Source organism: Diaphorina citri, unplaced genomic scaffold (assembly GCF_000475195.1).
Source record: "Diaphorina citri unplaced genomic scaffold, Diaci psyllid genome assembly version 1.1 scaffold877, whole genome shotgun sequence".
NCBI classification, from domain to species: domain Eukaryota; kingdom Metazoa; phylum Arthropoda; class Insecta; order Hemiptera; family Psyllidae; genus Diaphorina; species Diaphorina citri.
Window position 1 is genome coordinate 110,616 of NW_007378309.1, and position 16,559 is coordinate 127,174.

At 36.2% G+C, this 16,559-nt stretch overlaps 2 protein-coding genes across 2 annotated transcripts; both read left to right on the forward strand.

Moving 5' to 3' along the window:
* The first annotated feature begins 2,119 nt into the window (after positions 1-2,119).
* Positions 2,120-6,383, forward strand: LOC103512728 (protein DENND6A). Its single transcript, XM_026826123.1, has 5 exons — positions 2,120-2,163; positions 3,376-3,563; positions 4,350-4,433; positions 5,049-5,302; positions 5,707-6,383. The coding sequence occupies exons 1-5, from the start codon at positions 2,120-2,122 to the stop codon at positions 5,917-5,919; spliced, it is 783 nt and encodes a 260-aa protein (XP_026681924.1). The 3' UTR covers positions 5,920-6,383.
* Positions 6,384-6,922: 539 nt separating this feature from the next.
* Positions 6,923-16,459, forward strand: LOC108252806 (axonemal 84 kDa protein-like). The gene is made up of 16 exons (XM_026826124.1): positions 6,923-6,934; positions 7,619-7,801; positions 9,799-9,918; positions 10,198-10,272; positions 10,365-10,565; positions 10,853-11,040; positions 11,318-11,484; positions 11,837-12,000; positions 12,344-12,509; positions 12,951-13,112; positions 13,439-13,592; positions 13,954-14,068; positions 14,622-14,780; positions 15,102-15,197; positions 15,725-15,943; positions 16,342-16,459. The coding sequence occupies exons 1-16, from the start codon at positions 6,923-6,925 to the stop codon at positions 16,453-16,455; spliced, it is 2,295 nt and encodes a 764-aa protein (XP_026681925.1). The 3' UTR covers positions 16,456-16,459.
* The last annotated feature ends 100 nt before the right edge of the window (positions 16,460-16,559 follow it).

Here is a 16,559-nt window from a genome sequence, read left to right on the forward strand (position 1 = left end):
GCAAAAAAGGGATTGGGAAACCTCTTATTTCTTTTCCTTTTTTATATCGATGATACAAACTTATCAACATACCTGTCATCCAATCTGGTCATTATGATGTCCTTAGAATAAGTTATCCACTGTGGTACCTTGGTACTCAACACATAGCTCTTACAAAAGAGGACACTTTAACCTGTTCACACCGAAATTATCTACTTCAAAACAACATACTTTTTAATTTAAATTGTTCACAACAAAATTATGTTAAAATATATAACATGGAATATTCAATTGCTCAGAGTAGAAAAAAGTCCAAACTAACTAAGCTTTTTTTAGACATTATTGTGTCAAAAGATCCTCCATTATGTATTGTAATTCTTAAATACCTAACCTACACGAGACCTTTATGACTGCTAGGGTAAAGGGGCAATTTTATTTCTATTCCGACAAGATAAACAACAAAGAGTGTATTCTATTCTGATATTCTACTTATACACACGAAAAAAACCTCACAACTCGGTCAAAGCACTTGCACAAACTAAAACACATCGTAAGATAACCCGATCCACCTGTCTCTGCTATCTACAGATCTCTTCTGGGTTACATCATTTTCCAAACGCTTGAGTTGTTCCAGAACTTAAACTACTGCCGGAAACTTGGGTGAAATTTTTCTTAGCATAGATTGGAAGACAGAGCTGAGGAGGTGCTCAAGCATTAACATATGGCACATACTGTACTCTGAGCAGGGCCCGACGTAGGTGGAGTTGTCGTGGGGTAGTACCGTAGTAGAGGAATTGAGGATGTAGCGAATTCACAAGGATATCATGTGTAAAAATGAGTGGTTGCTACAAACTCCCAGCTACAATTTAGCAGATGTAATAAAAAAGGGCTGCTAAAAATTATTTCATGTGATGTGATGTGTCAAAAGATCCTCCATTATGTATTGTAATTCTTAAATACCTAACCTACACGAGACCTTTATGACTGCTAGGGTAAAGGGGCAATTTTATTTCTATTCCGACAAGATAAACAACAAAGAGTGTATTCTATTCTGATATTCTACGTATACACACGAAAAAACCTCACAACTCGGTCAAAGCACTTGCACAAACTAAAACACATCGTAAGATAACCCGCTCCACCTGTCTCTGCTATCTACAGATCTCTTCTGGGTTACATCATTTTCCAAACGCTTGAGTTGTTCCAGAACTTAAACTACTGCCGGAAACTTGGGTGAAATTTTTCTTAGCATAGATTGGAAGACAGAGCTGAGGAGGTACTCAAGCATTAACATATGGCACATACTGTACTCTGAGCAGGGCCCGACGTAGGTGGAGTTGTTGTGGGGTAGTACCGTAGTAGAGGAATTGAGCATGTAGCGAATTCACAAGGATATCATGTGAAAAAAAATGTGCATAAAAAAAACATTAAATTTTATTTGCTCAAAAAAAACGATGCATAAAAATGAGTGGTTGCTACAAACTCCCAGCTACAATTTAGCAGATGTAATAAAAAAGGGCTGCTAAAAATTATTTCATGTGATGTGACGAATGAACAAATCTCGCGACAAAATTCCTAGCAAAAATTGTAGTGAAAAAACTCTGTCTTCCTTCTCTCTTCGATTTCGGTATGATAAATAAGACCTTAGCAGTTACAGTATATTCTCGAGTCACTCTGTATCATGGATAAAAAATGATTTATTAGTACTTGGCTATTTCAACATGAAGCAAAGAAGTACTAGTCCAAATACATACATAATTTGCAACATGCTACCGATGATATAATAGATCAGTTGCGCTTACTTGTGTGATGTTTTAAAGTCATAGAGCAGGAAAAATGAGGACCAACGGAATTTTTCTTTTTCTTCTACTACATACACACACACACACACACACATACATACACACACACACACACACATACATACACACACGCACACATACTCATACTAGTTTATATGAACAGGTCAGGTTTTTGGTTCATGGTATTATAGTGTTTCATTGCTGAAATGGTAGGGGATGGTGTTTCATCTTTTGGGACTAAAAAAAGGTTGTTATCAGGATTATCTCTGAAATGATAGTTTTGTGAGTACATATTACTATCATTTATGATATAATGATATATATATGATCCCATAGTAATGTTTCTTGTCATCAGTGACCCTCAAACCAGACCAAAACCGAGGTGGAGAGATGAGATTGAGGAAGACTTGAAATAGAAGGAATGGAGAATGAAGGAAGCATTAGTTAGAAGCGTATGGAGAGGTAGGAATGGTAGGATAAAGGAGCGTAACGCCGACCCCAAATGAGATTGCGAAAAGTGACAGTGAAAGAACCCTCATAGTGCCTGAAAAAGAAAAAAAAAATTGCTGTCGGCCAGTGTCATAATTTTCCAATGTTTTTTAAGTTTTTTTTTTTTTTTTTTTTTTTTTTTTTTTTTTTTTTTTTTTGAATACCACACTCCTTTTGATCTTTTTAAAAGTTAAGTCCCGAATAGCAAAACGTTAATCCTGGATAACAGACAACCACACAATTTTGGACATCAGGCCCAGTGTCAATTTTGATCTACATAATTTATCAAACCTCTCTGTTAAGCTTGATCAACTGAAACATACTTCACAAAAAATCTCAATATAAAAATAAAAATATTCAAAACTCCAGGTCAAGATAGGTAGCATGCCCTTGGAGAATACAACAGAAAAGAAATGCCTATGAACACTGAAAATCGGATGTTGGAAGAGAAGGAAACGTTGGAAAAGAGAAAAATATGATGGAAATGAATGCCTATGATGGAAACGGCTCTGAGCTGTTTCCTCCTCAGTTGACACAAACTTTTGCTATCACGCTAAAGTTTTAGACGAGGAGGATTCAGCTCGAAGTACATTGTGAAAGTGCTTATTTATCTCAGTAACAGTAGAATTAAGTAGGTATACAATAGATTTAAATATTATAAAAGTAAGTAGCCAGCTTGTTGAAATTACTTGATTTCTGGTGTCACTGATTTTTTTTTTTTTTTTTTTTTTTTTTTTTTTTTTTTTTTAGGGGGGATTTTTTTTTTTTTTTTTTTTTTTTTAATCCCCTGTTTTTTAAACAAAAAATAGCCAAGGTTGAGCGCGAAGGGCATCCACTCCTAAAATTTGTAGCCAAAACCAAATGTTAGCCCAAAGCAATCACACTAAATAGGGCTGATTGAATGGCTGGCGAAAAACGCGGACCCCGTTTGTACACGGGAAAAGGCGAAGAAAAAGAAGAAAGTCTAAATAAATTTAAAAAAAAAAAATAAACTATGGGAAGCCGAGATCTGCAATCAAGCTGTACTTAAAACTGTTGAATAGCTTTTTTATGAAATGTATTAAATTCAAATAAATTACTTAAAATGAACTTGTTTTGTTTTCAGTTTGATCAACCCTCTGATCTACTTCGCCGAGTACCGGCCCTACTTTACCATTCATGACAGCGACTTCAAAGACTACACTTCCAAAACCACCACAGTTCCTCCTGCCATTCTGGGCGTCACCAATCCTTTCTTCACCAAGACCTTGCAACATTGGCCACATATCATTCACCTGGACAAACATGTTTCAGGTAATTACCCTTCACGTTACAGATATATGTAAAGAGCGAGTGAGTTGTAAAAAAAGAACCAATGTTTTCCGCACTCTATTCAAGTATTTAGTCAATCAGTAGGATCCTAACTCCCTATGGATAGGGAGTTAGTTAGGATCTGTCTTTCTACAGGGAGTTGAAGAGTGTATTACCTGCATGATTTAAGATTTCTCTACATCAACAGACTGTCGGGTTATTTTTAATATTTATGCTAGTTAGTGATTTTTTTTTTTTTTTTTTTTTTTTTTTTTTTTTTTGGAAAAGGGTTTTTTTTTTCTTTGTGGGGGTGGTGAGAAAAAAAATAGCTGAGGGACAAAACAACAGAAGAAGAGATTCAATAGGTATTGATTTTTTTTTTTCGTTTTTATGTGTTTAGAACTTTTGGAAGATGAGTGTTTCACCGATGTTAGACGCTACATTAGACGCGAGTGGTCTGTATCGTAGCATGCCCATCCCGTAGTATGTCCCTCATCAGATGGGCGATAAGAGACACAATACTTTCCATTTAGGTGCTCGGTCAACACGAGAACACGAAATTAACCCGTTGAAATATTAGTATGAAAGCCAATCATGTAACCTACTGTCTATTATTTATGAATGATGAGAGGAAACATACAACAATACACATAAGTGTCTAAGTGGAGCAGATAAAATTACAAGGCCGTATTTATAGGGGCCCGGCCCCCTGCTTTTGTAGGCCAGACTCCGAAAATTTGGAACGCACCCCCCGGTACATCACTGTTTGGACTCTTGCCCACCCCCTAGACAAAATCCTGGCTAAGGTCCTCAATACAATTATGTTCATTCACTTACCTCACCAGAACAGAAGACAGCAATGTGACAACCAAGGTATGATATAGAGTTATATTGAGAGGTTTAGGTAGAGACCGATACAAGCCTTTAGTCAGGAAACTGAATATAATACCTGCAAAATAAAATACACTCACTACTTATTCTATGAATAACTAGTCGAATTCCGTCGCTTCGCTGCGGAATTCCGCTAGTTCATCCTGAGGCATGGTCGAACTTGTAGAAAATAATAAAAAATACGGTCGTAATAATAAATTTGTGGGGGTTTTGTAATACTGTATTACTTTAACTTTAAAAATTCTTTAATAATAATAATAGACTCTTGAGTGGAAGGCAACCACTAGGCGAGGTTAACGCCTTAGGCGTTCTCTACCACCTAACCCTTAGAGCTCCATTATTATGTGGTCAAATTCTCAAATAAATGAGGATAAAATTCCATACCTCGGCTGGGATCGAACCCACGCCCTCCTGATTACCAGGCGAGCGTCTTGACCACTACACCACCGAGGCAGGTCTGTACACGGGAAAAGGCGAAGGAAAAGAAGAAGAAGATCCATAAAAGTAGGACCACTGACAATCCTATGTCACTGCGACCTGAGTAGATCTTTCGTGGCAAAGATTAATCGAGGTGCGACATTTGTAACAAGATTTTAGTTCTCTCATATAACGAATTCCTTCATAATCGGTCGAACCTTTGCCTGTTTCAGTCACCACGTCCTAATCCATTTGATCAGGAAGAATTCCTCCTGTCATTACCCGATCTGCTCACGTCCAAAATCAAAGGCGATTGGCTCAACTTGTACAAGCGATTCTTCAAATCGCCCAATTTCATTGGATGGTACGATCAAAAGTTGAAGGATATTCAGCAGAAGCTGACGGAATTGCATCTGGAAAAATTATCCGAAGAGGTAAAGGGTTTTTGGAACTCAAAACGTCAAAAAAATTAATTATATTTTATATAATTAAGTGGTGTACGCCGACCCGACCCTATTTAAGGAGGAAAAGGCTAGGAAGAAGAAGAGGAGTTGTGTGTATTTCATTGTAAGCCCTTTTTATAGCTAAATTCTTTTATGATGGTGTTTCTACTGTAGGAGTAATCCTGTTTCTTTAAATAGGTCTGCTTTAAAGGTAACTTGAAAATTATCGAAATATTGAAAGCTATTTTCAATTTTTAGGGCTTTCCTCTTCCTTTGAAAATTTAAATCCGTCTGAGTTGAGTTAGATCCAGGTGTCAGCTTACAGTGGAAAACCCCCATTTTTTCCTTCCTTCGCCTATAAAATTTACGATATTTCCTTTCTTTCGACATTTCAGGATTTCAAAGTGTGGGTAAAGGACAAGAAGGAAGTGGAACTGATCGACATGATCATGAACATTCAGAACAAACTGAAGGAGATCTTCTCCAACGAGACAAACGCTCGGAAAGAAAGTGTACATAGGAAACTGAAAGATTGTATTTGTGATATAAGAAACGCTTTGCCTCTCGATACGCAGAGCTTTCTCAAAGATGTTGATGGTTTGGAGTGATGCTCCTTGAGGAGCGGAGACAATTGTTGATTTATACGAAACCTGATCAGTGTAAAAGTTTTATGTTTTGATATGAATAAATTTTATGAAGAAAAGACGAAATTTCTTTTTTGAGAAAAATTCGGGGCCATTCTCCGAAAATGAGCAAAAGAGCACCAACTGTGGTTGGTATCAAATGCTGGGAATTGACTATCAGGTCATTTTCCTAAAGAGCACCAAATGTAAAGTTACGTGTTTTCGTGACTTAAAGTGGTAATTAAAAGAGAAGAATTGCTTCCGAATAAAAATAACGCGCAATGTGGTAAGACTAGAAACGCATCCAATGAATCTGCAGTCTTACGGGTCAAATTTGACATTAAAGAGATAGAAAACATTCCATTCATCTCAAAAATTATAATGAAAATTTGAAATCAATTTTCGGAGAATGGCCTGAGCAATTTCGTCAATTAAAACTATTTTGAAAATTGACTTTTTTTTATTATTATTCCTAAATAAGTTTATTTTAGCTTGCAATTTTGTGAAAACTAAAGGGATTGAACCGGTAGAACCATTAAACTTGGTTTTTATTTATTTTTCCATGTACCTAAATTTGTGCACAATTTTCCTGTATCCGAAATAAGGAAATGGGCCGAACGCCCTACAACTCGTGTGTTTATGCAATGTGCTATACACGTTCCGTTCAGTGGATGTGCCAAATTTACCATCTTTAATTTCCCTCCATTTTTACATACCTAAGTACAAACATTTCCTAAGCTTGAGTCTGTACAAGCATTTCACACATCAGCATCGCGTCTAACGGAACTTTTCACTATGAAAATGCATAAAAAGTTCGATCTAATAAAGTGTAAGTTTCCATGGCAACATAGATAGGTTAAGCAGTCGTGATCTTAAAACTGAAGATGCTAAGCTCTACCGTGTGTCAATAAATTAGTTTTAATAAGTTTTCAAAAATAATTTGCACGAAAAAGGGGAACGATTTTGAAAGTCACGCGAAAATAGTAGCATGGCACCTCCGGTAAGAAATAGCAGATATACTATTGCGAAATTGTACAACAGTGTATGTCTTAGAATACTTAGTACAAACAGATTCTGTCTTGAAATATTTATTTTTAAGTTCTTATATCAGTTGTGTTTTCAGTATTTGAGAAACATGGTGGGTTGATTTCTTTTTTTGTTATCTAGGTATTTGGTTTTGAGGAGATCGCATTTTCATAAAGTTGTAGGGAATTTGTTATACGTTAGACTTTTAGTGTCTGGGTTGATCTAGTCTAGATAACTAATTAATTAGGTATCTACCTAATTATTCATAAAAAAAAATCTTTACTAGGGTAAGTAGATAAATAATTTTCAATCCCTTCGGTGCAGCTCAATTTATTTTGGTCCAAATATTTTTACAGAAAAAATCGAAGAAACCAAAAGTGAAAACAAAAGAAGAATTGGAAAAGTTACGGGCAGAGGAATTGGAATTAAGTCGGTAAGAAACATTATTTTTATTCATCTCAGTGGTGAGCACAGATCTGGAGGTTGGTGGTTCGAGTCCAAGTCAAGTTGTGAAATTTAGCGTAACTAGTATAATGAAATCAAAACACGACATTTGTTTTAAAAACACGCATAATTAACATGATTGAAATTACTCTTTTCTTTCCTTTTATTATAATTCCATTTTTTTTTTTTTTTTTCTCTCTTTGATTTCAGACAGCGCGAAGAACAAGAAAGAAGGAAGCAGAAAATTGAAGAGGCCAAAGCTAAAAGACTAAGAGCGGAGAAATTACAGCAAGAACATGAACTAAGGGAAACTCAACTGCTAGTGTCCATCAATATCATGAGAGAATTGTTTAAACTGAAGCTTGACATCGATGTTACAAATAGAAATGATAGTTTTGTGAGTACCTTACGATCGTTTATGACTTATGATCAATTATTGATTATGTTACCAATAGAAATGATAGTTTTGTGAGTACATATTACTATCGTTTATGACTTATGATCAAGTATTGATCATGTTACCAATAGAATTTTTTTTTTTTTTAATAATTACATCTACACTTGATCTATTTGAACGAATCAAAATAAGATTAAGCAATAACTGATGTATTGCACGCACACACAGACACACACCACCCATCCATCACACACACACCCATCACACCACACACACATACATACACACACACACACACACACATACATACACACACACACACACACACATACATACACACACACACACACACACATACATACACACACGCACACATACTCATACTAGTTTATATGAACAGGTCAGGTTTTTGGTTCATGGTATTGAAACATACTCTAGGATTCTAGGGGACTTGATCTGAAATGTATTGTAGAAAAGTCTTCCACAGTACAACTTGTTTGCTGACAGCCTTTTTTTTTTTTCTTCACTAATTATTATGATTATTTATTTATGTCGTTTTCAATTTTTTTCCTCAGGTATAATGCAAGAAGTCCCGTCAATTTACAAGCCTCCTCGGAGTACTTCTATGGTTTTGTTCACTTCAGACAAGTCAAAGATGACACTCAGCCCCGAGGATACTTTCAAAAAGTAAGATACCAACACTTGAGTGTTTCCAGGAACATGCAGTTTTTTAAGAGGTTGGATAGAAGGAACTGTATGTGCTGAGGTCTTATCATCATAAAAAAGAAGAGAGAAGAAAGATAAAATAGAAGAAAGCCAGTCACAAAAGATCTAACCAGGTTGCAGTGACCAAGGGCGTCTATTAAAGAGTAACTTCTGAAAGTGATGTAGTTTCAGTCCGATTTTTCTCTCAGGTCCATGGTTGTTTGGTCAATATCTGAGCTCATCAAGTAAAAGGACAGATTTTTTTCTGTTTATATTGGTGAAATTTCATTATTTTCTAAATAGGTAATACCGCTCTTTTATGTAAACGTCAAGTTAACTTTAGTTTTTTTATTAACTTTTTTTCTTCCAGGTAATACCAAATTAAAGAAATATTCATCCAACAGACTGATGGACTCCACACCAGGTTTCTATACCCAATACAAACCTCTCCTACAGAAAGACAAGGGCTTCTTCAAGAAACTGACCAAAACCCAGAGGCCAATGCAAGCTCAAATGACCCTCTTCAAGCAGCATATCTTAGAATTAACCGAGAGCTTTCTCTACCCCCTGGAGAGATATATTCAAACCAAATCTATGCCGTTGATGAAAGATATCAATCCTTTCAAGGTGAGAATTTTTTCTCTATTTAAAACAGTCGTTCTTTTATTATTATTCAAGGAATATGATCAACTAGTCTGGCTCGGGGGATTTAAGTAGGTAGTATACCAGCCTTAAATTTCCCTTGCTATAGAAATAACGAAGGTTGAGTGCGAAGGGCATCCACTCGTGGCCGAAACCACATGTCAGCCTAAAAGCAGTTACCCAAGGGTGGATTGAGAGGCTGACGAAAAACGCCAACTCCGTCTGTAATAATAATAATAATAATAATAATAATAATAATAATAATAATAGACTCTTGAGTGGAAGGCAACCACTAGGCGAGGTTAACGCCTTATCTCTTAGTATATTAGGTTGTTTCATATGAACTGGGTCTACAATGTTAAAGTGTTTGTTAAACTATATTCTCAGATACTGCACTTGGTCTTCTAGCACACATACTTATTTAGATAATGCAAAAACATTTTCATTGATTTTTCTATTTGTTCATTTGTGATTTTTATTGTATTTACAGGCAATATATCCAACAGAATTAGATGGTTCAGGCGAGTATGAACCCCTAACTGAAGAAGACAAAACAAACATTTGTTACCTAGCATTCCCAGATTCCAACTCAAGCTGTATTGGTGACACCAACTTCTTCAATACATGGCAATTTTCATATTTTGTTTCAGTTATCCAGTTATATGAATGAAGCTCATTTACCCGAGATATGTAGCAGTTCGGATATGCATTTGTTCCTTTCCAAGTGGAAATATGATGAGGAAACAGTTACTTGGTCTTTGATAATGGATGTGAGTATGTGAAATATCAGCTAGGATTAAGTAGTGTAATAAATTGGTTTAGAAACACGATAGAATTGTAATAGGAGATTATTCCCGATTCTATCCGACTTTTATTTCTTGTGACAGGGGTTTCCTACAGGGAGTTCTTTCACTCAACCACTTCAAAGATGTTCGATTCTTGTTTTATGAACCTGCTTAATCAACAAGGAAATAAAATGGAAATTCAACAAGAACAAATTGTGTTATTTAAATGTCTTTTTCGATTGTTGTTTATGTGATCCATTTCAGATGCTGAGTACTTTAGATTCATTGATTGACAATCCCCTGAATTCTTCCCCGAGTACGGTCAATAACTGGAAACACGTAAGTGAAAAGAAAATGGTAAGAAAAATATGTATTTAAAACAATCAACTCAATATATAAAACATCTCAACTAACGACGAGCCTATTGGCAGTGTTCCCATAGCCGCTCCAGAGTTCCCACGCTGAATCGCAAGAGATATTCTCTGCGTGAGAAATGCAGCGGCTCTTCGATCTCCGGACCTCTCAATGAGTCGCCTTCCGATATCCTTGGTAAATTTCTTCGTGCTTTCAGACCATGGCTCGAGGGTTTCAACCGAAAATGGAACGAACAAGTAGTCTTCAACAATCTGCTTGTACTTGGTCTTTTTCTTTTTGAAAATTAAAACATGGTACATTTTATTTTTTAATAATAATCAGTAGCGCGGATTAGAATCAGTGTCAGCCTCAAAACATATCAGCCTTGAACTGATCTAACGAGGATGACGACAGATGCTAACCCCGTTGGAACGGGGAAAAAATAAAGATGAAGAACAAGAAAAGGAAGTAGGACAATGTACTCGGTTGGGTCTTTGGAGATTTCGTAGAGGCCATTTTTCGGGTGCGTTCCACAGGTCACTGAACCACTAGATATTTGTTCCAGGTACGACAATGTTTTCGCAACGAACTGCAAACTTCGCTCGACAACGAGACATATCTGACGTTACAAAATATTCGCAAGAACATGTCCGCCATTACTCTGGAAACATACAAGTATCATAATTCTAACGAGTATTTCTCGTTACATCTATGGACGATTATTGACCTACCGAAAATGGCCTCAAGTGACAAGTAAGTAGGTTTTTGCTGCAATAAACTATTTATTTAATTTAGTTAGGTACCTTATTTATACTGTCGGCTAAGACTAAATGTCGCTTAGTCCTCTTTTTTGTTGGTCGAAAGGACAATTCGTTGATGTCATCATGGTCGTTATGAAATGCTGGGTAAAGGAATCTTTTTATTAATTCTTTCACTAAGTTATATCTTCCATTTTATACATTAAATTATTATCCTTCTCTTCAAATATTGTAAGACATCGATTGGTTTTAACAAAATCATTTGATTTCAGATCGTTACCCGTCATCGATTTTCCTGAATGTGGAGTTGTGATCACCGTTCCTGAGAAGTTACAATACACTGCCATCACCATACGTTGCTTGCGTCTCAAGTATGACCATTACTCTGACACTAGTACCACGTGGGATCCTAAACCGTTACCAGACGTCATGAAATTAGGTAAATTTCCCTTGAAAATGTCTATGAAATAGACGAAACTCCGAGTCGGGATATAAAAACCTACTCGTAACTATATATAACTTAAGTAAAAAAGTAAATAAAGCCGTTATCAGATGTCATGGAATTAGGTAAATAAGCTGATACCAGATGTCATGTCATTAATAAAGCTGTGACAGTGTGACATTAGGTCAATGAAGCCATTACCACATGTCATGGAATTAGATAAACATAAAGCCCTTATCAGATGTCATGGAATTAGGTAAATAAAGCCGTTACAAATTCCTTAAAAATAACTCTTTTTCTTTCTAGATTTGGACTATTGTTAAGTATTTCACTTATTTTTTTTGCGCAGATCTCTACGATTTCTGCAAATACCTGTGGACGGAGAAGAAAAATTTTGAAAGAGAGCAGGACAAACTGATTGCGGAGTTTGAAAAAGAATGGAGACAACGTATGGATGCCCAGAGAATTGTCAAAGTTGACGAAACAAATATATCACCTGAAAGAACCGAGAGAGTAAGATTTCTATCCTATAATTTCACCAGTAAAAGAGTTGCCTCTTTACTTCCAAAAACCTCCCGGAATGCACTTATTTTCTCGGGTCAGAAATTTACTTCCGGTCCTGGTACCAAATCCAGAAAGACTTAAAAAAAATTCCAGTCACCACTGCGATCGCCATTTTTTATGTGATTTTAAGCTAATTGTAGATAAGTTCTGTAAATGGTTTTTTTCTTCAATTTAAATTGATCCCAAGGTAAACCTAGACCTTTCACAAACGGAGTGTGCCTGAAGGCATTTAAGTAATGTGTTCAATCCTCTCGACCCCTACTGATACTGATTTTTGTGTTCAATTTCTTAGGAAAACGAGGATGAAGGGTCTGAAAGTGAAGATCACAACAATCTGTCTGATAGAGAACCTATGGAAATTAAACCTCCCGTGGTTACCTATTCAGAGGAAGATGATTTGGAACAAGAAGTTTGTGGCATGAGGAAATGTCCTGACCTTATTATCAAACAACTTGAAGGTAATTTCTGTTTTCATAAGGTAAAAGTTCATTAAGATTCAAAAATATTAAATTAAAATACTTCAGCTAAAAAGTGGCAGTGTCAGAATGAAAGGATGTACCAAAATTGAGGGAAAATCCAAGGATGTATTTAGACCGCGTTTTCGAAGTCGGAGTTGGCTTCAATTCTGGATTGAACTAGGTATTAATTATTAGCTCAATCCTAGATTGATCTCAATTCAGATTTACCCCGCTCTTAGTAATGCTGTGCTGCCCGCAAACTTTTAGCATTAGCACTAATAAATAATAATCTAAATTCTATTGGATTAAGACTGATTAAACCAATCACGGGATGGAAGTCACGGAAAGAATTAATGAAGAGCCCTTTGTCCTGGAGTAGAGACATTATTAAATGACTTGGAATCCTTCGTATATGATAATCTCTATTTTCTATATTTTCAGACGACCTCCTAGAAGAGATGCGTAGAACTTTGGCTCCAGATGTAATGGAAAATGATGTCAATATGAGACGCCATGTTATACTAGGAGGCGTGTTCCATTTGGAATTCATAAAACAGCCCCATCAACCTGTCACCCTTCCTGATCAAAGTATTATGACAATTTGTAAGTAGAAACAGAACTCGGAGTAACAAAGCTATTTAACAAATTAAAAATCCTATTTAGCCCAGTCCAGACCAAAATTAGGAATAAATATAGGCTATTTTTTTTAAAAGATGTTTCGCTCTTGGCTCTAACACCAGTTGGATTTTGTGCAGTAGCTATAATAGGGTCTTAGAGGACGCTGGCGCTAAAATCCTGCACGACTGGTGGGTTAGTAAAGAAAGATTTACTAAAATTAGTTTTAATCTTATAGAAAAATTAAATAATAATCAATATCCAGCAGTAGATAATAGTTTTAATCTTATTATTATGATTATTATTATTTTCAGTTAACGGACCTCATTCACTTCAGATGGAAGATTATCAGGAAGCATTTGACACTTCAGATGCTCAGAAACAGGAATCAGATGAGGAAGATACTTCAGATAGCGGAGCAGCTACTCAGAATGCTCAACTAGAGAAGTTAGCATTCGTTCAGATATCGTAAGTGTGGAATCCATGGTCGAATAATATTAGTGGTTCAGTAGGCCTCACTCAGGGAACTATTGTGGTCCCAATGGGACAAATAAGCAAATTTCTTTCCTTGATGTTTTGAACATTTTCGTCAAAATCCAAGTGGGATAAACTTTTTCAGTTATCGCAGTACAAACAAACAGATAAACTAAGTGAAAAATCACAGAGATACTTTGAACTTGGAAGTTTGTTGGTTTATTTCGATTATTTTCGGAGATCCTTATAAAACGGATAAAGCGTTCGAGAATTATTCCACAATAAAAGGACATACAATCTAAAAAGAAAAAAATAGAGGCAAAATATAGAACTCGGTTTGTTCGATTCTTTCCAGAGTTCCTGACAATGTTCTCTGGTTTGAGCCGCCTAGTATTGCTCGCTGGGACTCTGGCAAACAATGTTGGACCAAGGATTACATTTATGACATCAAGTTCAATGAAGAAAAGCAGGTGAGCGAAATAGGCCACGAAATTTTAGAGTTCCAGTCATGGAATTAATTATGTTGTTGTTTTCAAATGCTCGGAGTTGACTAAATGCCGGGTCCACACATACGTAATGTAACGTGAACATGTTAACGCGAGCGCCTTACATGTATCAAAATTGACTAGTGTGGACGGGGTGGAAGGACTCAAGTGAATGCTCGCCGAACGCTCGCCCCGGATCCATGATGTTGTCGGTTTTCTGGTGATCTTCTTTGATATTTGATACAGACGTGTTACACAAGTGTGGACGGGTTTCTGAACATCGAAGCGAGCACTACGATAACCTTGGAGAATGGAGCACTTGGTGAACACACGCGAGCGCTGAGCCCGCGAATGGTACTGTACCACGCTCGCGATTACATTACATGTTACATTACGCTAGTGTGGACCCGGAGGTCATATTATTCCATGAACTATAACATTTGTGTCCGATGTATACTGTGTCGGTTGGCAAATCAATAGTCTAATAAAAGATTGACATATATTATTTTTTCAATTACTTACTTACCTTTGTTTTGAGTTCATCACATTCCGGTCTGGTAAGATGGGGGCGTATGGACTAACGTGTTCCAGATTCATTAATATTCCCTATCAGAGTTGGGAATTGAGACCAGAGGGTGAAGATAGCGTTCTGTTGAGCATCACAGCGGCTACGATTATAGTTGAGTTTATCATCAAAGTAAGTGACAGTATTAAATTTATCTATATATAAAAATAAATCACAGTTTTAAATTTATTCTATCCAAAATAAGTTACAGTAGGTATTTTTGTATTGTATCATTTTTCTTCTTAATAATAAGGTATTGGAGATGTACCTAACTCATTGTAGGTAAATATTGCACCTTTTTCCCAAAACGGTTTAACGTCATACCGCTAAAGTTTTTAGTAAGGGGGGTTTTACCGTTCTTTCTACTAAAAAGTCCCACTATGCCTGCCAATAGTTTGAAAAGCCCTGCTGCAAATTTCCTGATGAAGTGACCAGGCACTTATTTTTCCCCAGGGTTCAGAAGTGTGTTTGAACCAGTTACAAAATGCAACCAGTGCTGTTTTACAAGACATGGTCGGTATTTACATGGATCCAGTGAAACTAATCCGCGTAAGTAATAAGTATCGTTACTCAAGTATTAGATATTGTTTGCTTATTATTAAAACTGATGACCAGGTACTTGGTAAAATTAACCAAAACTCTTACAGGTATATTTAGACGACATTGGCAGCAGTAAAAATAAATCATACCCCACTAGAGGAAAGGGCAAAAATGATTGGTTCCATAAGAAGGTTGAAGACCAAATATTGCACGTGTACAAAAACTTTAGTTACGAGTATTTCGCTCAAATTTAGAGGAGGATTTTTAGCTCTAAAAGCTTATTAGATGTAGATGTTGGTAGATGTTTTTTATTTAGATACTATGACAATTCTCTCACAAGCACATGAAACCTAGAGCTGAATCCTCCTCGTCTAAAACTTCAGCTGAATAGTTGAAGTTTGTGTCGACTGAGGAGGAAACAGCTCAGGTTTATGGCATTATTGTATTGTGCTCTATGCTTATTGTAGAAAGAATTTCATATTCCATTCTATTGATTTTCAGGATTCAATTTGATTTGTTTTTCTTTCAATTTTCAGATCCTGAAGCAGGGTGGTATCGATATTTTCCCATCGTACGATGCATTCATATTCATGCCAAATCTCACCAGCAAGCATTTAGTCATGGAGTTCCACGTGTATTATTGCCTGGCGCTGTTCTCACTCAGTTATCATTTCTCTTGGTCCAGATGGAACCTGGCTGCAGGTTATTTCAATATAGTTCTACAAATCAAGGAATTGATTGAGAGGCGGAAAAATGTACGTAGACATAATTATTTACGTTGTAAATTTTCGTTTTCCATACATCCCAAAAGTTAAAATGGACTTTCACAAAGTTACCGAGTCTTCAATCAAGTATTTATTGTGTACTCTATGCCTACTGCCTACTGGTACCTGACTAGTTGTTATGTATTCTGCTCAAATAGGGTTAAAGAGTGCCTTTACTTTAGCAGAAGCCCTAACAACATTTTTGGTTGGGTAATTTTATTATTGGCCTTACGATATATCGTCAAGCCAACAATTACTGTCAAATTCTCAAACGATGTTGAGGATGACATTCCGAAGCCCGTTATTAACTCATTCATCATTTAACTTTTCGATTCTCTTCTGAGTACAAAATTTATTAGTTCGTCTATCACACATTTCTTTTGTTTCAGACGACTTTTCAAATACTCAGTGTTGATCCATACCGAGCTTTGTTTGTGGATTGTACAGAAGTTAGTTCTGTGTTCAATAACACAGGCATATTTGGCACAAAGGTAAGCATTTAATCACTCCGATTTATTTGGTAAATCACTCCAATTTAATTTATTATTAAATCACTTTGCTTTCATTTTATCACTGATTTTGTCTTTTTTTTTTTTTTTTTTTGGCA

What these genes read in the sequence shown, in the direction of transcription:
- LOC103512728 (XM_026826123.1), top strand. Translation starts at nt 2,120, where the DNA reads ATGTTTCTTGTCATCAGTGACCCTCAAACCAGACCAAAACCGAG. An exon ending in CCTGGACAAACATGTTTCAG is followed by an intron (nt 3,564 to 4,349) that starts GTAATTACCCTT and finishes CCCACCCCCTAG; the next exon opens with ACAAAATCCTGGCTAAGGTC. An exon ending in TGGAAAAATTATCCGAAGAG is followed by an intron (nt 5,303 to 5,706) that starts GTAAAGGGTTTT and finishes TCGACATTTCAG; the next exon opens with GATTTCAAAGTGTGGGTAAA.
- LOC108252806 (XM_026826124.1), top strand. An exon ending in AAAATGGCCTCAAGTGACAA is followed by an intron (nt 11,041 to 11,317) that starts GTAAGTAGGTTT and finishes ATTTGATTTCAG; the next exon opens with ATCGTTACCCGTCATCGATT. An exon ending in TCAAAGTATTATGACAATTT is followed by an intron (nt 13,113 to 13,438) that starts GTAAGTAGAAAC and finishes TATTATTTTCAG; the next exon opens with TTAACGGACCTCATTCACTT.